At 39.8% G+C, this 25,115-nt stretch overlaps 1 protein-coding gene across 1 annotated transcript; it reads right to left on the reverse strand.

Moving 5' to 3' along the window:
• Positions 1–19,172: 19,172 nt before the first annotated feature.
• Positions 19,173–24,604, reverse strand: LOC135780874 (uncharacterized). The gene is made up of 2 exons (XM_065291164.2): positions 23,832–24,604; positions 19,173–20,635 (listed from the first exon to the last, which is right to left on the reverse strand). Exon 2 carries the CDS (start codon positions 20,181–20,183, stop codon positions 19,173–19,175), a length of 1,011 nt encoding a protein of 336 aa, XP_065147236.1. The 5' UTR covers positions 20,184–20,635; positions 23,832–24,604.
• Between the last annotated feature and the right edge of the window lie 511 nt (positions 24,605–25,115).

Consider the following 25,115-nt stretch of genomic DNA (forward strand, 5'->3'; position numbering starts at 1 on the left):
TATCATCCACTGGCTAGCACTGGCCTCGCAACATTTCTGACCAGGGAGTCAGAAGCGTATCCTAAGAGCCAAGGACAACTCTGAAAGAGCTTCAGAAAGACTTGGAGGCCACAGGTACCATTGTCACACAGAAAACAATTGGCAATGCACTCCATCCTCATGGCCTCTATGCACGCCCCCCCCCCCACCTGCAAGAATCCATTACTCCATTATTAAGAAAAGGCATGTTTAAAGTTTGCTACAACTCATTTGGACAAGCCTATGAAATACTAGGAAAATATGCTCTGGTCACACGAGAGCAAAATTGAACTTAGAGAGAAAAAGTAAAAATATTCATGTGAATAACCTCATTGGAAATACATGTACTGAAAAACATTTTAATGTGTTCCATACTTATTTTCCCCCACTGTGTTTTGATTTAGGAATTTCTACTCAAAATCAAGACAAAAATACTAGATAAGAATATTTTTTTGCACCATTTATATGGTGACTAATGGTCATAATAGATTTGAAGTAATGGAGCAACAGGATAAAAGATAATCTAGGTTTACTGTAAAATTTAAACCTGTATCAAAATGACAGTTGAAACCCTAATCCTTGTTGTTGCAACCCACCAACTGGTGAGTAAATGAAATAATTTAGGATTGAAAGACAAGGTTGTTTTAGTAGATCGTCAAATGTTTTTATTTTGAATCAGCCCTTTAGATTACCGATGTGTGTAGGTAGTGTTTTTTTTATACAAAAACTACATTTCCTTTGCCTGCATAAACTGTTTATTTCCTTTTTGAATGACAACCTCAACATTGTTGCTGTTTAATTACACCAGCAAATTTATCATGGCGAACAAAATAAAACGCATATGAAAGTTTAAATCTTAGATTTGTTTATCTGTGTTTGAATTTAAAGTGACACTTTGTAGTTTTTCAACCTTCATAATATATTTTCAAGACCCTTGTGATGGTACGTCGACTTAAAATAGGTTGAATGACATGTCTACCATAGCCTGATGGGGTCTGTATCGCTTCTACTTTTACTTTTAAAGAGGCCCTTCCACATAAAAAACGTTTTTACTTGTATTTTTTGATATGTGTTAAGTCCATATGTGTTTGTGTTATGTCGTGAATGTGAAAATTAACTTCCACCTCCTCTGTCAGCTCTAGCCACTGAAAAGAAATAAGCGGAGAAATCAGGTCAGTTTGAAAAGCTTATCAGTGTGACGTGGAACTGATCGAGGTCATTACTATTCATGAGCTCTTCAACTTGAGACCGCGCCCACATATTACGTGTAGTTGAGTTAGTTTTTATAACAAGTTACAGCAAGGATGGCTACACGTCAACCGTACCGTATTCGGGCCATTGTTTTTGTTGAGAGACATCATTCCTATTAAAAGAGGGAATCATAACAGTTGCTACATGTTTGGATGTTCAGAAGAACGCTGGATTTGAAGAGAGACTGTGATTAAAAACCAATGCTCCTCTATCAATATTGGATCCGGACAGAATGGCGCAGCTTATGTGAGTAAAACACTTTAGTACGATGTGTCACTGTGGCGGTCGGTGTTTTCTCTTCCGAGGGACGCGAATTCATGCTGCACACACTTTGAAAGGGTTTATGATAAAATACACGCGTGTTTGTGTGAGTAAACACTTTAGTACTATGTGTCACTATCAGTTGCGGCCGGGATTTCTCTTCAGAGGGACGCGATTCACGCGAATTCATGATGCACACGCATCAAATGTGATAAAAGACACATGTGTGTGTGTGTGTTTGTGCGTTCGTAACACGCGCATCGAAGGGTTTATTTAAAAGACGTGTGTGTATGTGTGTTTGTGCGTGTGTGCGCTGCTACACGCGCATTGAAAGGGTTTACGATAAAAGACCTGTGTGTGTGTGTGTTTGTGTGTGGGTTTTTGTGCGTGGGTTTACGATAAAAGACACGCGTGTGTGTGTGTCAAAAGGGTTTATGATAAAATATGCGTGTGTAAGAAAGACACTGAGTCTTAAGACACTCACTTCACATTAAACTGATTACACATGAGATTAAATTGAAAGTTAGTTTGAACTAAAAACTGTTATCCAATCATAGCAGTGGGCGTTTACTTCCAAGTCGTCAATGCAGCCCGCCCATTAAAACGGATAATTTCTCTAACCAGCTTCAAAATCAGGGTACAAAATGGCCTATTACTTATTGCTTTTGATGTTTTTGGATGTAAAAACCATGCAAACGTCATGAGTAGACCTCAGACAACAGTATAAAACAATAAAAACGACAGAGGAAGGGCACCTTTAAACTACGTCACTTTCTCAAATTTGGACGTGAGACCGCAATTATTTATTTTCCTGATGTTTTTGTCATGGCCGAACAGCAACTAAGAAAAAGAAACCCAGGGTTTTGTCGGAGGAGACCAGAAAAAGAAAAGGGGAGAGTGAAAGGGAAAAAAAGGACGAGGATCAATATTGGGCCAGCGTTCGCTTGCTCGTGTGAAATATAGGAGGAGGAGGGGTTCCTGACCGATGCCGACTTGGCCGTCATGCTTTTGAACTAGTTTTGAACTGGTGCCAGAACACAATTTTTTTAACGTGAATTTTACAGGAGGCTACTTGGAGAGGGTATAGAGAGAGACTTACATAATGTGACATTGTGGCGTCGTGGGGGCGTCATGGACACAGTTGATCCGGGTTTGATTCCCCTTTAAAGCAGTATTTTTTATATAAACTTTAACCAAGCGATCACTGTTACAACTGGCTTGTAAACGTGAGCTACGCGATCTTTTGGCTTTTAAAAAAATACACCCATGAAATTATATTCATATGCAGTGTTGGGGGTAACGCATTACAAGTAACGCGCATTACGTAATAATATTACTTATCTGAAGTAACGAGCAGGGCTGGACTGGTACTCTGGCATACTGTGCAAATGCCCGGTGTGCCGACGTCCATGGGGGCCGGTTAATATAATATGATTGTTTTAATTGCCCAACGACCGGCCCATAAAGCAGGGACAGTGGCCCATTGGTTAATTTTCCATACTGACACTGGTGTGGCCCAATCATCTATCCTACCAAGCTGAGGGTTTATTTAACAAACACAAAATCCCACGTGGGGGAAAAACAGATGATAAACACGGATGGGAACACTAAACCAGAACAACACGAGATACAAAATGACAAAAAGACTCTGAGAATGAGATTAAGGTAATCCTGATGACGGAAACTAAATACACTGAATCTTGACGAACGAATGAGCACACGACAGAGAACGAGAGGGCATTATAAAGACACAACACCAATGGGGAACAGGTGAACATAATTAATTACGCAAGACACGAGTACATAAGGGAGTAGGGTAAAAGTGACGAGACACTGGGAACACGTGACACAAATACATAATGTGAAACACGTGTCCCCACACAAAGCACAACGCTGCCATGATCTTGCCCTCTGAAATCAGACCTGAATTTTACCCAAAGGTCTGGCAAGACCATGACAGCGACAAGACACTGGGAACACGTGGAAGCCACATACACAATGTAACTCCACGTGTCCCCAGACAGAACATAGTACTGTCATGGTCTTGCCAATTATACTCAGACCTGAATTTAATACAAAAGGTCTGGCAAGACCATGACACATTTGGCTAGACCAATCACAACTTTTAGCGCATTTTATGAAGCATGCAGCGTCAGTGTGCGTCTGTCAAAATAAGAACTGCTTTTAAAACGTTGTTAGATATCCTCTTGATAAAACGCAGCAAGGGCATTAAATAGGATGAAACGAGAAGATATATAGGGGCTGATTTACCGGGGTGGCACGGGGTGGCAGTTGCCACCCTAAAAAAAAGCATTGCCACTCCATATGCCACCCCAGCGCTGGTCTCCCAATATATAATATATATACCTGAGTAGGCTCTTTTGGCCAGAAAGGCAATGTTCTCTAGTTTGCATGTGTTTGGGGGTGGGAGACACATATCTGATGATGATTGGTGTGTGTGTGTCTTAGAGGGGGTGGGACAACCACATTGCTGATGATGATTGGCTTAATTTCCATCGTTAGCCAACCAGAGGCAGCAGAGTTCATACACAAGCAGGCACGCACACACAGTCAGTCCGAGGCTCCAAGCAGAAAGTCTTAATGTTAAAAAGTCAGCGCAGTCTTGCCAACTTCAGTGACTTTGTCGCTAGATTAAGAAACATTTTAGACCCCTTTAGCGACTTTATTAAAAAAGCGACTAGGACAAATCTAGCGATCTTTTCTGGAGTGGTTGGAGACTTTTGGAGACTGACGTGAAAGCATGCATCGCCCCATCCAAGGAACTCACATGCAGCCCGGTTCTCGCGCTGCAGTCCATCCATTATCCGAGTCGCACAAACCCGCAACAACAGAGCAATGGCAAACGCAACGAGCTCAAAACAAAGGTAGCGGACGCAAACACAAAGTATAAAAAGCACAAACGTTACTTTTCCAACTTTGAGGTTATGCCCATGAAAATAGAGTCTCTTCACATCTGTAGCAAGTAATGATCTAATGAAGCACCTTACATCATCACATGCTGCCAAAAAATTAGTGGTTTCTCTTTAGTGTCTTTAAGTGATTAAGCTGAGCATTACATCAGCAAATTAGAGTACTGAATACAGTCATATTTTACAGATAAATGTTGCATCAGGATGAAAAAAATAAAATAAAATAAGCTGTTGATTGTTTAATATTGCCTGAGGTACTTGCTTGGTAGTTATAACAACTGAACTGCAGGTTTATGTAAGCATTAAATATCTTTTAAGCAGTTAGCCCGTCATGTCTTGTTAGCTACTGCAGCAATCAAAATATTCCATACGTGCATATGAAATAACTCGTTATGATATTGCCTAATGTTTTTATTTGTTTTATTTTATTTTATAATACACAACTATTCAGTGTTGTGTATGTTTAGAAAGCTTGAAATACAAAACTTAATGCTTGTTGCATTTTCCAGGATACTATGAAAAGGCTGATATCCATTTTTTTAACAAAAAAGAATAGAAAAATCAAATACTATGGGAGTGGAAGGTACAAATAAAACAGAAAAATATGTTGTGGAAGGCAGAGGAGTAGATGAAGTCATGATAGAAAGAAACATAGAAATGGATGGCAAAGAGCTAAAAAGAAGTGAAAAGACAGAAATCCATCATGAAGTGAGTGAAAGGATTAAAGAAGATGGTTATGAGAAAAAGAGGTGTCAGGTGTGTGCCTTTCAAATATGTTTTACATTAATATAAACTAGGCAAACCTATTTTATTTATATAACAGTCTTTATACCATAATGTTTAACCTTACTAATCATGGTTACAGTCAGTGTTTTTAGATATTGGTAAGATGTATTAACTTAGTATTAAGACAAAGGGTGCTACAGTAGAGATGCTAAAGGTAGCTTCTTGGGTACTTAAAGGGACGTTTGTTGTTGTGTTTTTTTATGTTATAAAAATTTGAGGTCCAGTGTATACACAGAATATAGTATATACAATATATAATTTCTTGCATCCACGACAACCATGCAAGGATGCTATACTTCATTGCCACCCCTCATAGTCCCCCTTGCCACCCCATAAATAATTTTCTAGATCGGCCCCTGGATATTTACAAAATTGATGTTGGTTATTAAAATTACTGTGGTTTGGAATTGGTAAAAGGTGTTCAGAAAATAAGTGAGCAAAATTTGCTGCAAACACTGTAATGGGACCCGTGGCTCTGCCGCGAGACTGCGACTTCATTGTAACATTTATCAGGTCTCAGAGTTATCATGAGGTGTTCAGAATGGTTAGTTTAAAGCGTAACTTAACCCCTGGTCAGAGCCTGACTACACCCACTGGCAATATTTGAAAAATGCAAGAAAAGTGGGCAGATCCCAACGGTGATAGAGGGGACGAACTAAGCTTGTACCAAGTGTGTGGTGAGATCTTAACAAGAGCGTGGTGAGCTTGAACCTGCTTACATCACGAGTTGTTTTTTGGACTGCAGTAGCCACTGTTCAACCTTATATTTTAGTTTTGAAACACTTTATATCCAAATGTCAAAAAACTTACTAAAATCAATAAACAGCACTAATAAAGCATTATTCTTACAGATCATTAACTAAAAAAAGTTGGTTTAGGGTTTAGTTGCTCTTTAAACATTGTGCACTCACTGGCCAATACTATTATTTTTAAAGGTGCCCTTCCTCTGTCGTTTTTATTGTTTTATACTGTTGTCTGAGGTCTACTCATGACGTTTGCATGGTTTTTACATCCAAAAACATCAAAAGCAATAAGTAATAGGCCATTTTGTACCCTGATTTTGAAGCTGGTTAGAGAAATTATCCGTTTTAATGGGCGGGCTGCATTGACGACTTGGAAGTAAACGCCCCCTGCTATGATTGGATAACAGTTTTTCGTTCAAACTAAATTTCAATTTAATCTCATGTGTAATCAGTTTAATGTTGTTAAGTGAGTGTCTTAAGACACAGTGTCTTTCTTACACACGCATATTTTATCATAAACCCTTTTGACACACACACGCGTGTCTTTTATCGTAAACCCACGCACAAACACACACACACACGTGTCTTTTATCGTAAACCCTTCGATGCGCGTGTTACGAACGCACAAACACACACACATGTGTCTTTTATCACATTTGATGCGTGTGCATCATGAATTCGCGTGAATCGCGTCCCTCTGAAGAGAAATCCTGGCCGCAACTGATAGTGACACATAGTACTAAAGTGTTTTCCTCACACAAACACGCGTGTCTTTTATCATAAACCCTTTCAACGTGTGTGCAGCATGAATTCGCGTCCCTCAGAAGAGAAAACACCGGCTGCCACAGTGACACATAGTACTAAAGTGTTTTCACATAAGCTGCGCCATTCTGTCCGGATCCAATATTGATATAGGAGCATTGCTTTTTAATCGCAGTCTCTCTTCAAATCCAGCGTTCTTCTGAACATCCAAACATGTAGCAACTGTTATGATTCCCTCGTTTAATAGGAATGATGTCTCTCAACAAAAACAATGGCCCGAATACGGTATGGTTGACGTTTAGCCATCCTTGGCCAATTTTTTGTCCCAGTCCTGCCCTGGTAACGAGTAAAGTAACACATTACTTTATAAATGTACACATTAATATTTGAGTTACTTTTTTTAAAAAGTAATGCAAGTTACTTTTCAGTTTAATTAATTCAATTTAAAAATAAAATAATGTACTGAATTAATCTGAACATATTAATGTAGAATTACGCACTCTGTGCGCCTGAGCGGTAACAGTTTGACTCAGGAACGGAGATGGCAGGCAAGTGTCAGGATCCGTCAAAATCATGTGTTTAATTATATCTAGTCTTTGTGTTCGGGGTCCTGGCAGTACAATGTTCCATGTGGGAAATGCGTGGTTTTAGTCTTGAATTATTCTGACCACGCATTTGCCGGGTCTCATCACTTTTTACTTTCATACATACCCTTACTTGTCATTCATTTCAGCTGTGTCCCTCATTAGTTCTCCCTATTTATTGTCCTTGTGTTTGCTGTTCTGTGCTCGTGCGTCTTGTTGCTTCTTGTCGGTTCCTGTGTCTGCATTTGTGAGTGTTTGAGAGTCATTTAGTCTAGTTTGTTTAATGTCTTGTTAAGTTTAGTATGAGTCTAGTGTTGTGCTTGCCCTGTCTTGTTTTGCCCCCTCGTGGGTTTTGTTTTTCCCCTGTTTTGTTAATAAATCACTTATTTGTTCACGTCTGCATCTGGGTTCATTTCTTGTCCATATTCCTCACATTACGCACGAGCCACAAAGAACCCAGCGTACATGAACACCAGTCTTGCACGGAGGGGTCGGAGTTATCGCTTGGAGTGTGAACCGGGTCCTATATGGTACGATCCACTCATGTATGGACCCGGGATTAACTCCAGGCGGAACCCGACCAGAACCGCCGAGCCCCTTCCACTTTCTGCCATTCCTGAGGGACGGATTTTGGGAATGTTGGGGCTCGGCGACTCAGAACTGTTTCCTCCGGCTCCAGAGTGCTCCTCTCCACCTGTGTCCCTTCGAGGAAAGCGAGAGAGGAGGATCTCCTGGGAGTCTTTGTCCGGGGGGTCCTCCTCAGAAGTGATTCCACCTCATCCTCTCTCTGCCCCATGGCCTCGGAGGAAGAAAAAGAGGAGGGGAGCGCTTGTCCAGCCACAGCCGTCGACGCAGCCGCCGCAGCGCGCAGAGCCGTCGACGCAGCCGCCGCAACGCCCAGAGTCGTCGACGCAGCCGCCGCAGCGCCCAGAGCGGTTGACGCAGCCGCCACATCGCCGTCGACGCAGCCAGCGCAGCCCCAGGACTCCAAATCACTTATTTGTTCACGTCTGCATCTGGGTTCATTTCTTGTCCATATTCCTCACAGCAAGGGCTTGACATTTTTGCGATCATAAAAAACACCTGCAAGGCCTGAAAGAGATCAAGCCTCAGCCAAGTAAGAAAAAGTAACTTAAAAGTAACGTAAGCATTACTTTCCATGAAAAGTAACTAAGTAACGCAATTATTTACTTTTTTGGGCAAATTAGTAACTTAATATTGTAATACATTACTTTTAAAGGTAACTTTCCCCAACACTATGACACTAAGGCACACTTTGTGACCTAAAGAGTTGTCTTCTTTACCTTTGCGACAGTGCTGCGGCGCTTGTGGCCTCGAGGGGCGCTAGACGTCGAAAAATACAGGTCTAGCACCCCCTAGTGGCCAAAAAGTTCTGCGGTGTGCCTTTATGTGGTTACACAACTCTAATTAAAATTAAACTGGGATCAACAAAACCTAGATTAGCTCTAAACTCTGTTTAATTTAATCCGTGTTGGTGCAACCCACCCTGTATGTTCTAAACCTGTATACGTTTATTTGTTCTGCTAAACACAAAAGAAGATATTTGAACCTCGCCTCTGTCAAAAATTAGATAATGATTTTGCCCAAATTCCCTTGGCACATATTACAGTGCATATAATAAGTCTAGACACCCCTGGTACAATTGCATTTTTTTTGTGATTTAAAAAATGAAACAGATGAATCATGTCAGAACCTGTTCTGCAAATAACAATAGGAATAATTTTGAGGAAAAAATTACAACCTGATTGCATAAGTGTGCACACCCTTTCATAATAGGGATTGTGGCAGTGTTCAGAATCACATTAAGACATACGTTAAAGGAACAGTATGTAAGAAATGTATATCAATTAATCATAAAATGGCCCTGATATGTCACTAGACATTAAAAAATCATTTTCATTTCAAAAACTTATATCACTGACAACAGTGGTCTGGCCAGGATATTGTCATTTAAAAAGTGGAGTTGCAGCCCTCAACTGATGTTTATGTTGACATTTTGTGTATTGGCCACCAGTTGTGTGATTGCAGTACCAGTTTTAGCCACAAGTTTTGTTATTGCAATACCAGTTTTGGTCACAATCCTACATACTGTTCCTTTAAGTATAAACTAGTATATATCTGTCATAAATTAAAATGTCTAATTAACCCTTAATAAAGTGTGACTGGTCCTAAAGGATTTTTTTTTTTTCAGTTTGGTAACATATAATTAAAAAGCCATGGGCCGCAGAGCGCTTACTCAGCAGGTACAGGAGCTCATTGTTGAAAAATATAAATCAGGAGAAAGGTACAAAACATTTCCAAGACATTGAATATATCATGGAACACTGTAAAAACAATAATCAACAAGTTGAGAAATAGGGCACACCATTGACATTACTAAGACTAGGATGTCTACCTAAAGTTGATGAGAAGACCAGGGGAAAACTGGTAAGGAAGGCTGCCAAGAGGCCTACAGTAATATAAAAAAAATGTGACAATATCTGGCAATTACTGGTTGCTTCCTACATGTGACAATAATTTACTGAATTCTTCATGATTTGTCTATGAGCCTTTTTAACCAAAAAGCAAACAAGTGCACCAAGTTTGAGATATATATATATCCCAAAACCATGCTGAATAATGTATTATAGTCTGATGAGACCAAAGTTGAACTTTGGCTGTAATAGCAAAAGATTTGGTTGGTGTAAAAAACCACAGCACATTACCAAAGACATAATGCATACAGTAAAGCATGAAGGTGGCATCATCAGGCTTTGAGGCTGCTTTTCTTCAGCTGTAACTGGGGCTTTAATCTGGGTGGATAGAATGATGAATAGCTACAAATACCAGTCAATTTTAGATCAAAACCTTAAGGCTTCTGTCAAATGACTTAAGATGAAGAGGAATTCAGCTTTCAGCATGACAACGACACAAAACAAGATCATGATTTTGAAATGGCCCAGCCAGAGTTCAGATCTAAATCCAATTGAAACTCTATGGGGTGATTTGAAGTAGGCTATTGCACAGGAGACAACAGGGCCGGAGTGGGGCCACTTTTCAGCCCGGGAGTTTCAGGCCCAAGACCGACCCACTTTTTCCATAGTGTTATTCCAATTATAATAACCCAACAGGTGGGTTAAAACAACCCAGCACTGGGTCAATTTTAACCCAGCAGCGTGTTCTGTCCAATATAGAAATTATATAAATAACCCAGCCCTTTTTAGAGTGTATTGTCACGGCCGGGGGCGGACCCAAATATACTAAAGGTCACACCCCTCTCAACTCTTCCACCTCGAGGAGTTTCCCAAGACCACCCCAATGACCAGACAGACAAGTATACTACGTTTAAAATAAACTTTATTTAAATATTTAAAAAGGGAAAAAGGGAAAGGGCAAGGCTAAAAACTAATATGACTTCTTCTGCCCTCCAGGGCCACTCGTGCCAAGGACCGGGGACAGGGGCTCCTTATGGCACTGGTCCTAGAACCCGTGGCGCACTCCGCTTCTTCCTGGAGGCAGAATCAAGAACAGAAAGGTTATCACAATGTGCTTCGATGCGAATTTTACTGCTGCTCTAATCCCCCGTCTTCTCTCTCTCTCATCTGCCTTAGGTTCGTTGTTCTGCGGACGCTACTGAAGCAGAGATCGTTAGTGGACCGTGCAAGGAAACAACTCACAACACTGGGGTTTCTCATTCACAAGGGCATTCGTCGGGACACAGGTACGTGGTTGCTGTAGACACAGGTCAATAACACTCCACAAAGGTAGGTTACTCGCAACACTGGAGGTCTTCGTTCACACAAAACATTCCTTGTGGCACAGGTAAGTGATTGCTGCCAGCACAGGTCAATAGTACTTCACACAGGTAAGTTACTCACAACACCGGGGATCTTCGTTCACACAGAGCTTTCCTTGAGGCACAGGTAAGTGGTTGCTGTAAGCACAGGTCACTAATACTTCACAGAGGTAAGTTACTCACAACACTGGGGATCTTCGTTCACACAGGGCTTTCCTTGAGACACAGGTAAATGGTTGCTGTAAGCACAGGTCAATAATACTTCACAGAGGTAAGTTACTCACAACACTGGGGATCTTCGTTCGCACAGAGCTTTCCTTATGACACAGGTAAGTGGTTGCTGTAAGCACAGGTCAATAATACTTCACAGAGGTAAGTTACTCACAACACTGGGGATCTTCGTTCACACAGAGCTTTCCTTGAGACACAGGTAAATGGTTGAAACAGTGGGCTTTCGCTACAACGTCGGTGCACCGTGTTCCTTCACCCGTCCACTCAGCTTCTCGGGCGTCGTAGGGACTGATGGGTCCAGTGGCACGGAGCCGAACGCTTCCCGAACTCCCCCTCTTGGTTCCACGACCGGGGTCCCGAGTTGGGGCGAACTTTCGTTGAGGCTCCGCCACCACGAGCTTCTGTTGGATAGGTCGAACACACACACAACTATGACCCTCAGTCCACACAGTGTACTTCCAAAAATACTCACTCCTATCCACCACTGGGTTTCACCACTGCCGCTCTGTCGAAGAGTGAAGCGCTCTCAAGCACCCGGGGCCAAGGCTGAATTTCACTCTCTCCGTAGGACTTGGGCCACAACAGATGTAAACCTCTCATGATTCGTCCGAGGCCGGGTGGTTTGGTCGCTACAAGCACAGCATACACACAGCAAGCACGGCACAGCACCAAGTAATAAGTGTAACTCACCCACGACACTCTTGTACACACTTCACGTGAATATTAAATATGGACTTAGCCACCAGGCTTCGATTCCCTCGGGAGGATAGCTGGGCAATGTTTTGGTCGCCGGATGAGAGTAGGCTTATAATACTCACAGCCCCGATGTGTTGTCTGTTATTTCTCTGGCTCACCCACGCTTTCTTGTCCCGCAGGGCCACTGATCGATGCGTAGACGGCGCTTCCTATACAAATGTTTCGTCCGTGTTTCCGTCAACCCACGGCTCGCCCACTCTTCCCTCTCCGGTGGGGCCAGGGACCTCAAACACAAGAAAGACACACACCAAGCAACTCCTCTTCGGAATATCACACGATGAACCCAAAGGTAGTTACTCACTCTTTGTTGTCAATTGCCTCCTGTATCTATAATCCCGTTGGCTCTGTATCTTGCTCACTCACGAGTGTAAAACTCTCCCAATCTTCCTTCGCTAGCTGTCTCTCCTTCCTTTACTTCCCAGAAGGCACGATTAAGTCAGCACAAGCGTCTGCAAAGCAGCAACACAACGCACACAAAGTACATACCAAGCACCCCGTTTGATGTCTTCAAAGGTCTTTATATTCTCTACCTCTTCTCCTCATTAGCCTATCAGCAACCGCTGTGTAAATTATCCCCACCTGGGCGAAATCAGGCTTGATTTCGTCTTCGGGGAAACCCCAGAATTCCGGTGTTCGGAGTAAAGCGTCCGGGCGGAACCATCGTCTTCTACGCTTTTGGTTCCGCCCTTACAAACCGTCACCTGTGACAGTATGCCACAAGGAAAGGTTGATAATTATTAGCATTGCTAATGCTATGAGGCCAATGATGAATGCAAAAGAAATATAAAAGTCCTAATTAAAAAAGAAAACAATTTGACAAAAATATTGAATACAATATTGGTTAAATAGCATAACAAGTGATTTATAAGCTTTTTTAGGCTGGTCATTTGTGACTGAGAAAACAAAAGGTGTTATAGGCTTCTGAACACAACCTGAGGGTTAAATAACTTTAATTCATATTGTTTATTCATGGCCTCCTCATTTTCAGCGGGGGACTGCTCAGAAGCTGCTTGCATAATATTTGCAAAGTCTATGAATCGCCATGTATACACAAAAGGGTAATATTTAAAAAAAAATTTAGCTTGTAAATAGTTTGACAACGGTATTAGCCGAATAATTACGTTGCTAATGCTAATCATTACTAGGCTTATTTCTCTTTAAGTTACCTGTTGTCACTTTTGTTTGTCCTCTTGAAAATAAATCTGTAAGTTTTACACATTTGTCAGCATCCTCCTCCAATGGATATTTTCTTCAACCTGTTTTTTACGCCCTCCTCCTCTCAGACGCGTATTGTTACGGTAGGGCCGGCCCAGCCTACCGGAGAAAAGTTTTCTTGTTATGGACCGAACCAACTCTATGGGAAGTGTTGGACTTTAATTGTCCTGCATGTTCTTTGAATGAGGAGAATAGACACGTAACTCAAATCAAATTATTTTTAATAAGTATCTCAAATGAAATATTACAGAGCTCTGGGTCAAAAACTGTCCCTGTCTTTACACAACACCAATGCAGAAACAAATCCCCCGAGAAGCGGTTGATCTAATCTGCCTCTCCCTCTGACCCAAAATATATATATGTGCAGTTTGGTGGGGGCCTGTTCGATGGAAAGTTTTACTTCTTTCTTAAAGGTTCACCAGACCCGTTCGATGGAAAGTTGTACTTCTGTTTTAGAAGTTCATCCTGTTATAAATAGCTATGACCGTTATTTCACCCTGCCCCGACATCCTGTTTTTCTCCCCAGGTGTTTCTGCAAAGCAAAAGTTAAAAAAACACACATACATACATACCGCAAAAACTCCAAGCCTGCTAAATTTGCACATGACATTTAAAAGTCAACTATCAAAACCCATATACAATGGAATCATATCTCTAAGCCTGCTAGACTATTCTAACTTTAGTACTATATGCTAAAGGTTAATACTCAAAGCTATTCTTAAAATCTTTAAGATTAAAGGCAATGCAATCATTAATAATGCAATAATAAAATCATGATTATTCAAAGCACGGTTAATATTCATATTTCAAGGATATGCGGATGTGGGAATGTTCTAATTTTCCTTCATTCCCCCTTTTGATCTCCTTTACAGGAGATCAACCTCTGACTCCTCCTCCTTTGGTTCTTCTTCGTTTAGCCCTACTGCTCCCAGCAGTGGCATCTGATACGGTGGAGGATCCTTCCCCTCCACCGTCTTCACGATCCACCTGTTACACAAAGATCTGATACATGGAATACAACAACACCCACAGGTTACAAGTATCGCCGCGGCCACTGCGATGGACATTAATAATGAAGTGATCAGCGCACTGTATTGCCCAAACCATTTTGTCATCCAGCTATTGAATGGGTTATCGATTCCTGAATTTTTGTCAGATTAGTTATTTGTTTATTTATTTTAAACAGGCACTACCGCAAATATATGATTTCTTGTAAATCTTATCTCTGCTTGAAAATATTTTAAGAAGATAGGCACAAACCTTATACAATATACATTATCTTCGTGCACCTCTTATTATTAAACCTTATAGATTATCATAAAAGAACTGTGAAATATTTGGTGAACATGTACTATAAACGTCCTGTAAAATATAGCAAAAGTTTATCCTCCACACACTCAAATATAACCAAAACATAGTAAATATTCCTCTAAAACTGTCAATTAGTAAAAATGTAAAATATCCCAGGAATAAAAGATTTATGAAACATTTGTAAAAATATAGATGAAGGCTGTAAAATATAGTCAAACTGGATGTGAAATAATTTCAAAACACACACGTTAAAAGTAAAACTGTCAAACACAACTCTATAGCAAAAGAATCTATGTTAATTCAAAATAATTGTAAAATATCTTCAAAATGTCCTTGTAAAAGAATCTATAAAAAAAAATGCAAAACGATGTTATGATGTCTCTGAAAATACCCCTGAAAGAATATATGTCATCAAATATTTTCAACAATGCTCACAAAAGGATATATTAAAATGTAAGTCCTTTGAAAATCATAAAATATTGTAAAATGCAAAACCCTTGAAAAATCACAATATGTAGAAAAATGTAAAATTTTTGAAATGCTCAAAAACAAACTCATGAAAATGATAAAATGTAACACCTTTAAAAATCACCAAAAATAGTAAATTGTAAAATACTTGGAAGTTGTAAAATATTGAAATGTGAAATCTTAAAATCTGAAAATAGAAAAGTGTCAAATATTTGAAAATCATGAAATAGAAAAACGTAAAATATTTAAAAACTCTCAAAATGGAAAAATGGAAAATATCTGAAAAAATATCAAAATAAAAATGTAAAATATTTAAAAATCGTAAAATGATAACATGTAAAATATTTGAAAAATAGTAAAATACTTCACAATCCCAATCTCCCTTTTTTCACTTATTATTCCCTTACATACACAGTAATGATTATTTCTGTGTTTTGGACCTCTTCTTTGATTAAATCCCTTACTTTTTCCCACTCTAGTCTGTCCAAACCACACCCAATCCTAGGTATAGCCAACTTTTTTACCCTTTGTTCTTCACAGTGTTTTTTGAGTTCATGTTCTGGACTGTTTAATAAGTCCCCCTTTAGTTCTTTGTGTGTTACTTTTGTGTTCTTTTGAGAAATGTCAACCTGCTGTTGTTCCCCTGTGTTGGATTCCCCCTTTTGGTCCTGCAGTTCCTGCAGGTCCAATCTTACCATATCCCTTAGGAGCACCCAATCCTCCAATTTAGTGATTTCTGCATCTGGATATGCATGAGAGATGGTTTTCTGTTTGGAAAAACTTGAAACAATATCATTCAGTTTGGTTAATTATGTTCTGTGATCGAGATTTTTATCTGTTCAGGGTGCACTGGGTTGAACGGACCAGGAAATGAACTACCATCAGAAGTTCAAATGGTCTAAATTAGGTCATGCGGTTAAGATTCATGCTTTCAACTTTTCCCTGTCACTTAGGATGGTATACGGTACCGAAACGGAAACGCAATCCCAGTGCACTCTCAACCTTTTGCAAATCTGTATTCTTAAAATGTGAACCGTTGTCTGAGCGAATTATTCGCAGAAAATCGTAACGCGGAATTTATTGGTTAATCAAACACTTAATCACAGAAATCGAATCTTCCTTCCCCGTGGGCCACTCCTTTGGCCAACCTGAAAACACATTCATGAAAACTAAAAGATAACGTTTACCTTCCACTCTCTCCCCCATGTCTGTGTAATCGATAAACACTTCCTCACCAGGTCCCCGTGGCGGGAAGACACCTGCGGCACATTTCACTCCAGCACGTACATTGTGTATGGAGCACACCCTGCAGTTAGCGATAAATTCTTTAACTGTAGCAGCCAGGTATGGGTGCCACCACTGGTTAAGATTGGACACGGGTTGTTTGATTCCAACATGTGAGGGGGTGTGTTCTTGAGTGAGAAGGGGTTTTACCATGCTGGGCAGAGTTACGGGTCTACCGTCATGCCCTACCCGGCCAGTTTGCGTCCATACAGCTCCTTTTTGGAGCCACATGGATTTTTCCTCATGCTTTATCTTGTTCTACTGCTATGTTTGGGTCAGGTAAAATGTTATTGGTACCTTCCTGTTCCGCATCTTGTAACACCATTTGTGTGACGTACCCTGCACCTTGCTTTGCCGCCATGTCGGCTATCCGGTTACCCTGTGCCGCATCTGAGTTACTGTTATCATGACCTTTACATTTTATGATTGCCACCTGCTTGGGTTTCAAAATAGCTGCTGCTAATGCTATGATGTCTTCCTGATGTTTAATAGGTTTGTTGTTAGCTGCCATAAAACCACATCTTTTCCACTTAGGCAATTCTGTTACAACTGCACCCACTGCATAGGCAGAGTCACTAAAAAGGTTGATTATTTTTCCTTCTCCCCACTCTAGCGCCTTTGTCATTGCCACAATTTCTGCTCTCTGAGCTGACTGATGTCCCTGTAAAGGTTCTGCTATCAATATTTCAATCTCTTCCTCTTGCAGTGCTGCAATACCTATTCCTGACCTCAGTGTTCCACTCGAATCTCTGAAACAACATCCATCTGAAAACACCATAACTCCCTCTGGAATGATGTGTGTCAACAAATCTGGTCTAATTTTCTCTTCCCTTTCCACGGTCATACAACAGTCATGGGGTTCTCCTTCTGTCCAATATGAGGCCATGTTTATGCCCTCATGTGTGAAAACCAAATTTGGTTGTGCGAGACAGTTTTCCAACTTTCTTTGTCTCAGAGTGGAAAATGTAAATGATGACGAATTCACAAAAGCTACCACAGATTGTCCGGTGAGTACGGTCAAACAATGTTTCTCACATGCTCTGCAAGGGGTAAACAGAAGAAAGCATTAGCGAGATCGATGCAAGTATACCATGATTGATTTTGAGTGATTTCATTCAGAGAAGTGTATGGGTTTGGAACAGGTAAAGTTGGAGTTTTCATGATTTGATTGATTGTTCTCAAATCATGTGCCATTCTGAATTTTCCTGTGTTTTGTCTTTCCAAAGGCAGAATGGGTGTGTTTCAATTTGAATCAGCATATTCTAAAACCCCTGCGGTTAACAAACCTTCAATGGTATCTTTGATACCTTCCTCTGCCTTTGGTTTGTGCTTATATTGAGGCCTCCAAATTGGATCATCACATGTCAGCTCGAACAAAATTTCTGGGTAATTTTTACAAAACCCTACATCTGTGGGACTCTGAGTCCATAACTGGTCGGGCAAACTTTTCAACACTGTTTCAGCATCTTCATGATCACTTTTCTCCCTACCATGCCATCTTGTGAGCCATTCGTGTTCCAACACTACAGTGTCTTTTGTTTCCTGTGTGATTAAACAATACCCTGAGCTAGGTGAATATTTTACACCAGGAAGTTGGGTTTCCCTCCAATCTGTTAATTGTATTCCCTTCTTTACCATTGGTCCTAGATCTTTAGCTTGGTGTTGTGGGTGTACTAATAATGATATATGGGGTGATGCCCCTTCCCTCATTTTATACCATTGTTCCTGTTCGGGGGTAAGTTCTACGATACCTGCCACTCCCTCTTTGCCTATCATTATTCCTGCCCCCAAAAATTTCCCATTGTTCTCCTGCAATGTTATCAAATTGTTCTTGGTACCAGTACTCTTGTGTTCTATCATAAAACAGAGTGACATGCAGTGGATCTATTAGCTGGGTGTATGGCGCTAATGATAATTATATCAAAAATTGGATAATATCCAAGGTTCCCATTGAGAGTACAGATCGTTCAGGGTGTCCCCTGTGTCCCCCAGAAGCACCCTCCCCCAGTAAATGTCAGCTCCCTGTGGAGAGGTGTTTGCAGAAAGTAACCATTGTCCATGCGTTCTCATTGTGGTCATGATGGAACAGTTCATGGTGATACCATTTTTCATAGTTACTATAATCCCCTCCGGGCTGCATAGGATTTCAGCTCCAAGTTTCACTAGCAAGTCTCTTCCCAACAAATTTGTCGGTGAGGAATATGACAGCAGAAAAGAGTGAGTCAGTGATTGTTTTTTCATGCACTGCACTGTGAGTTCTTTGGAGAATGGCAGTCTAGTTATAGCCCCGGAAAACCCCCTTACTTCAGTGGTTTCGTCTGAAATAAGATTTTTTGGAAGTTCAAAGTTCAGTGTGGAGTATGTTGCCCCAGTATCCACCAGGAATTCAACAGGACGTGTGTTTACCTCCAAAGTCAGCAAGGGTTCCGCCCTAACCCTGCTGAGGTCGTTCCGTGGGCTGTCTCAGTACCACTCCCTTTCCCCTCCAGTGGACAAAGGGTACTGCGAGTGTGGTCGTGGTGCTTTTTCCACGTTAGGGGCCATGTGTGGGTTATGGCCTCTGCCCCGATATGATCTCTGTTGGGCTCCGTTTTCAGGTTGCCGACAATCACGAGCAAAGTGTCCCGGACGACCACAACGGAAACACCCTTCCTGATACTGCACTCTTCCCCTCCCCCTATTGTAATCCCCACCCCTACCTCTATTGGAGTAATACATTGGTCTTTGGGTGGTTCTTTCCCATTTAACATTTGATGGGTCAACTTCCTGTTCTTTGTTATATCTTGGAGGGGTTTTTTATTTCCTGAACTACCATTTGTTTATCCTTCTTTTTCCCTTTTTCTTCATTTAATTTAGATCTTGCTTCCTGCAACTGTAATTTTAGCAACTGTTTTTTCAATTCCTCTACTTCCCCTACCTTTTCTTTTTCTTTTTCGTTCGCCCTAGACATGTGATGAAGGAAATGTCGTTCCCAAACCTCACATAAAGCACCTGGTAAGTCGGGGTTGGCTTTTATTTCATCCTGTACAGATTTAGGAGTCCCTTCCAATACAGCAGCTCTGAACATCTGTTCCTGTATTCTATCTGAATGTGGATGAGCCCCTGTTTGCTCTTCCCACTCTCCTTTGCATCGACTCAGATATGCTGCTGCTGTTTCTTCCACTTTTGGAGAAAATTTTATATTGTAAAGGGTGCCTGCTGGCGCTGGGTACAGCTTTCGCAGTGCCTTTCCCCAATCTGATGCAACTCGACAGTATGGATAGTCATCATATAATCCTACCGTTCCTGCCTCTCGCTCAATTTCCGTAATCTGTCCTACGGTCAGTACCTGTCCCAATAATGCTCTAAGGTCTCCGATCGCCAACGTATGCCCTTGTGTCAAAGTTATTACCTTCCCTATCCATTTACCCCCACCACTCGTGATATGAGGTAGCTTTGCAAGGATAGCTCCCATGTCTGTGAATGACCATGGTTTGTATTCTACCTTTCCACTTGTCTCCACTAGGGGGCAGATATTAGGTACCCTACGAATGAGATGTAGTTCCCTACATTCCTGTTCATCTTCTTCCTGTTCTTTCTTTGGTGTCTGTATACTGTAGTTATATCTGCTCTCCTCTTTCATCCTCTTACCCACCTTCATTTCTCCTCTGATTTCAACTGGATATGTTCCCTGTTCTTCAACCTGTATCTGACTCCCAGTCTCGTCCACTGTTATAAATCTGCTTCTCAATGTTTCTCCTGGGGTGTTTTTGGCTGAAATGTCTTTTCCTGTACTACGCTGTTCCATTGTTCCCTTATTTCTTTCTCCAGTGCTGCTTTCACCTGTTCTGCCTGCACAGCCAGCTCTTTATATTGTCTCATCAGCTCAGCTCTCTCTCTCTCTTTCTCCTTAGCTTCGCATCTCTTCATTTCCTCTCATGTTTCTTCTTACACAAAAACCCTACTTCCTGTACATTCTTTCTCAGAAAGTTGAAGTTTGCATCTGCTTCCTGTATTCTAACTTCTTTTCAGACTTAACTTTTTTGTCTTCATATCCTTTCGTTTGCTTCCAATCCTCATATATTTCTTTAAATTTCTGAATTTTTTTAGCCTTTCTCTTTCTTCTAACCCGCTCAAAAGCTGTTCTACGGCTGCCTCCCATTGCTCTTTAAGAGTCTTCATGTTATCTTCCACTAAAATATGTCTTACCCTGAATATCTCGTTTATTCTTCCTCTCAATGTTATTTGCTGTCAGTCCTTCTGTAAATACACAAAAATTCTCACAAAATTATTTTCTGTGTTTTCTTAGTCAAACGAACAACAATCACCTCTTCCTATTAAAATTAAAGTTCACTTTAATACTATAGCCAGACAATAAAATTCAGTATTGTTACTTCTTCTTGAAATGAAAATGTAATAGTATTCAACTCTTGCTTGATGATGGTTAAAAAGGATTCAAGATGTTGTCAAAACTTAAATCAAATTTAATCTGGCAATATGTAACTGCTGTCAGAATTCAAACTACATTCACTATATAAAACTTGTCAAATTAGAAATTTAAAATCTCAAAACTGTAATGATATTTAGGACATATTAAAAAACAACATCTATCAAAGTTAAAAAATGTAACAATATGTCATACTGGTTAAAGTTAAAAATAAAATTTATCAAAATTAAAATGGAAGAATATGCAATGCTGGTTAAAGTAAAAAACAAAATTTATCCAAAAAAAAAAAAAAAATTTAATAATATGTAATACTTGTTAAAATTAGAAACTACACATAAGCTTTGCCAAAATTAAAAATGTAAGGGCCTTCAATACTGTACTTGTCAAAATTGAAAATAAAGTTCACATCAATAACATTTATTTCTTATCACACGTTCAAATGTCAATTTCCATAAAACAACCAGCACTTCTCAAATCTCTTGCTGATCTCACTAATTTTCTAAAGTTTTCCTGAAAGTAACAATATTCTTATTACGGCTCGAAACAATGCATCCAATTTTTGAGCCTCAATCAATTCACAGGCACCATATGCTTTTATGATAACCACGGCTTAGTTTCAGACAAAGTCGGCTGAGTTTTATTACACCCTGTTCCACTACTGCAATCGAAACTATTAAATATCAGTAATCGTTTGAATCTCTCTACTTCTACACTTTTCGTCTATTATCTCTCTCGGACTGGGTTTATTTCTCTTCCGTACGCCTTTTTCGGCTCTGACAATCTATAACATATAACTTCTTTCAGTTGTATTTTCTTCAAAATGAAAATAAAACTACCAGCCCGTCACGGAAAGGAAGCAGAATGAGAGCACAGCTTCTAAAGTGAAACTAAATTACGCTCCGAGCTGAGATCACAGTTTTCTCTTCCTTACTCTTAAATCTTGTTAGAAATGAAACAATCTCTTCTTGTAATCAATTCACCGAGAACAAATATACATTTCAATATATTTTGAAATCAAGTATAAAGAAACTACTCTTTCTTCCCGAGTCACACCCCGGAATGAAATAAGAAAATGGACATCCACACTAAAATACAATAAACATAAAATATACTGCAGAAACGTCTACTCCTTTAAACATGAAATAACACTAGACAACTCCGGAGAATCACACATTCACATCAATAAAACAAAATAAAAACTGGATCCGTCTACGCTTGTACCGTGTAAATGAAATAATACTAAACAAAATCCCCCAAATACACACAATAGTAAAATACAATATACACAGGATATAAAATATGCTTTTCTACAAATTGAGTTAAAATTTGCTGACAGTAAATTGCAACCACAATAAAATTTTTAAAGACGGAATCCGACGGCTTTTTAAAACTAGAAATTTTATTCCAACTGCACTTACAGTAAAACGATTAGTAATTGAACACATAAAAACTGAATTACGATTTTACTTATAATAAATCTAGACAATACTCAGATTTTAGGATGCTAAATTAAAATTTACTGATCATAAATCTGACTCAAAATAAAATGTCTTCGTAAAAATAGAAAATTGAATCAGAATTTAAGATATACAATTAAGTAAAAATCAATGACAATAAAATTGAATAAGAAAAATAGAAAATTTAATTAAAACCTAAGATATAAGATTAAGTAAAAACTTGTTAATAGGAAAAATAGAAAATTGAATAAAAATGTACCAATCGTGGAATTGAATAATAGCAAAAATATTTCGTAAAAAGATAACACTGAATTGCAATTCACTGGCAGCAAAAATCAATAAAAATATTTATCCAAAGAAGAAGTTGAATTAAAATATACTCACAGTAAAGCTGATAATATACCGGTAGCAAACAGCGCAAATAAACAGCACATTTAAAAATAAGCAGCCATTTCGTATAATCTTCAGCAAGTTTCAAATTCCTATTCTTTAGCACAACTTAACAATATTGCTTACAATAAAACTTTTTCAAATAGGCCTACCAATATTCACTTCGTATTTTCGACTATTTCGTGGCTTTCTTACCACTTTCGCTTTCTCTTTATGCGGTCCAACCGCTGCGTTGCCCGTGGTCCCTGACCACTTTCTCGGGTATGAAACCCACTTCAATCTCTATGTATCGCGGTCCAACCGCTCTGTGTTCCCAGAACACTAAATCCTATTCTACTGTATTCTATTCCCGCGGTCCAACCGCAACGTGTTCCCAGAACACTAAGTCCTATTCTACTGTATTCTATTCCCGCGGTCCAACCGCAACGTGTTCCCAGAACACTAAGTCTTATTCTACTGTATTCTATTCCCGCGGTCCAACCGCAACGTGTTCCCAGAACACTTAGTCCTATTCTACTGTATTTTATTCCCGCGGTCCAACCGCAACGTGTTCCCAGAACACTAAGTCCTATTCTACTGTATTTTATTCCCGCGGTCCAACCGCAACGTGTTCCCAGAACACTAAGTCCTATTCTACTGTATTTTATTCCCGCGGTCCAACCGCAACGTGTTCCCAGAACACTATCCTAATCTAATGTAATTTTATCCTGCGGAAACAATAAAAACCGCTACGTGTTCCCGGAACACGCGTCCAATTTTACTACGCTAAAAAACGTGGTACGTGACCACGTCCGGATCCCGGATCCTCAGTTTCTGGAATGAACCATTTTCCAGGGAATTTAAACCCGGAGGTTAAGGACACTCGTCAGTGCCGGGTTTCCAACTCTGCGTTCTCCGCGTTCCAAACGCGCCTGGTCCCGGACCAGTTATTAATTCCTTGTATTGTTTTTTTTTTTATTCTTATTTTTCTTTTATTTTACTATTTTTCTTTTATTTTATTTTAATCGTATTATTGTTACTTCCCTTTTTATTTAATTGACACATTTAATAGTTCATTTGAGATATACAATTTAGATAAAAATGACAATAATCATTGTATCATTAATTATTCTTCACGACATTTAAATAAAGCAGAATTTTGATATAACAGGTATCTGCTTACCTTTCCTATTTTGCGCAAGTGGAATGTCGAGAAGAAAAATCAATGATGTCCAGTCCTCCTCATCACGTCGATGGGGTCACCAATTGTTGGACTTTAATTGTCCTGCATGTTCTTTGAATGAGGAGAATAGACACGTAACTCAAATCAAATTATTTTTAATAAGTATCTCAAATGAAATATTACAGAGCTCTGGGTCAAAAACTGTCCCTGTCTTTACACAACACCAATGCAGAAACAAATCCCCCGAGAAGCGGTTGATCTAATCTGCCTCTCCCTCTGACCCAAAATATATATATGTGCAGTTTGGTGGGGGCCTGTTCGATGGAAAGTTTTACTTCTTTCTTAAAGGTTCACCAGACCCGTTCGATGGAAAGTTGTACTTCTGTTTTAGAAGTTCATCCTGTTATAAATAGCTATGACCGTTATTTCACCCTGCCCCGACATCCTGTTTTTCTCCCCAGGTGTTTCTGCAAAGCAAAAGTTAAAAAAACACACATACATACATACCGCAAAAACTCCAAGCCTGCTAAATTTGCACATGACATTTAAAAGTCAACTATCAAAACCCATATACAATGGAATCATATCTCTAAGCCTGCTAGACTATTCTAACTTTAGTACTATATGCTAAAGGTTAATACTCAAAGCTATTCTTAAAATCTTTAAGATTAAAGGCAATGCAATCATTAATAATGCAATAATAAAATCATGATTATTCAAAGCACGGTTAATATTCATATTTCAAGGATATGCGGATGTGGGAATGTTCTAATTTTCCTTCAGAAGGGAGGGGGAAAACTCCCTCACATGAAACAACCAATGCAGAGGCTGCGCGCTGCAGTGTCAACGTGTGAAGTGGCATTTAAAAGAAGATAGACTCACTAACGTGACAAATGTAAAAAAATAAACAACTCGACCGGCCCAAAAGTGAAGCGCCCCACCGGGAATTCTCCCGGTTCTCCCGATTACCCACCCCGGGCCTGGGAGACAACCAACCAGTTACATGGCTTTTGCAAGGAAAAATGGCAAAATATTGCAAAGTCAATATGTGTGAAACTGATTGACACTTACCCATTAAGTTTGCATAAAATCTAAAGGAGCTTCCAATAAGTATTAGTTTAGGGGTGTGCACACTCAGGGGCTAATCACACCAAACGCGTTTTAAATGCTTGGAAACGCAAGGCATCACGATGCCACCTAATGTGTAGTTCACTTTCTTAATTTTTGACTTTCATCATATGCAATGTTTCTAGTTGCATCTTTAGTGATTTTGCAATTTTTGAC

This window comes from Paramisgurnus dabryanus, chromosome 23, assembly GCF_030506205.2.
Source record: "Paramisgurnus dabryanus chromosome 23, PD_genome_1.1, whole genome shotgun sequence".
Classification (NCBI taxonomy): domain Eukaryota; kingdom Metazoa; phylum Chordata; class Actinopteri; order Cypriniformes; family Cobitidae; genus Paramisgurnus; species Paramisgurnus dabryanus.

Excerpts from the sequence above, each read along its gene's own strand:
- LOC135780874 (XM_065291164.2), bottom strand. The coding sequence starts at position 20,183 with ATGGAACAGCGTAGTACAGGAAAAGACATTTCAGCCAAAAACACCCCA.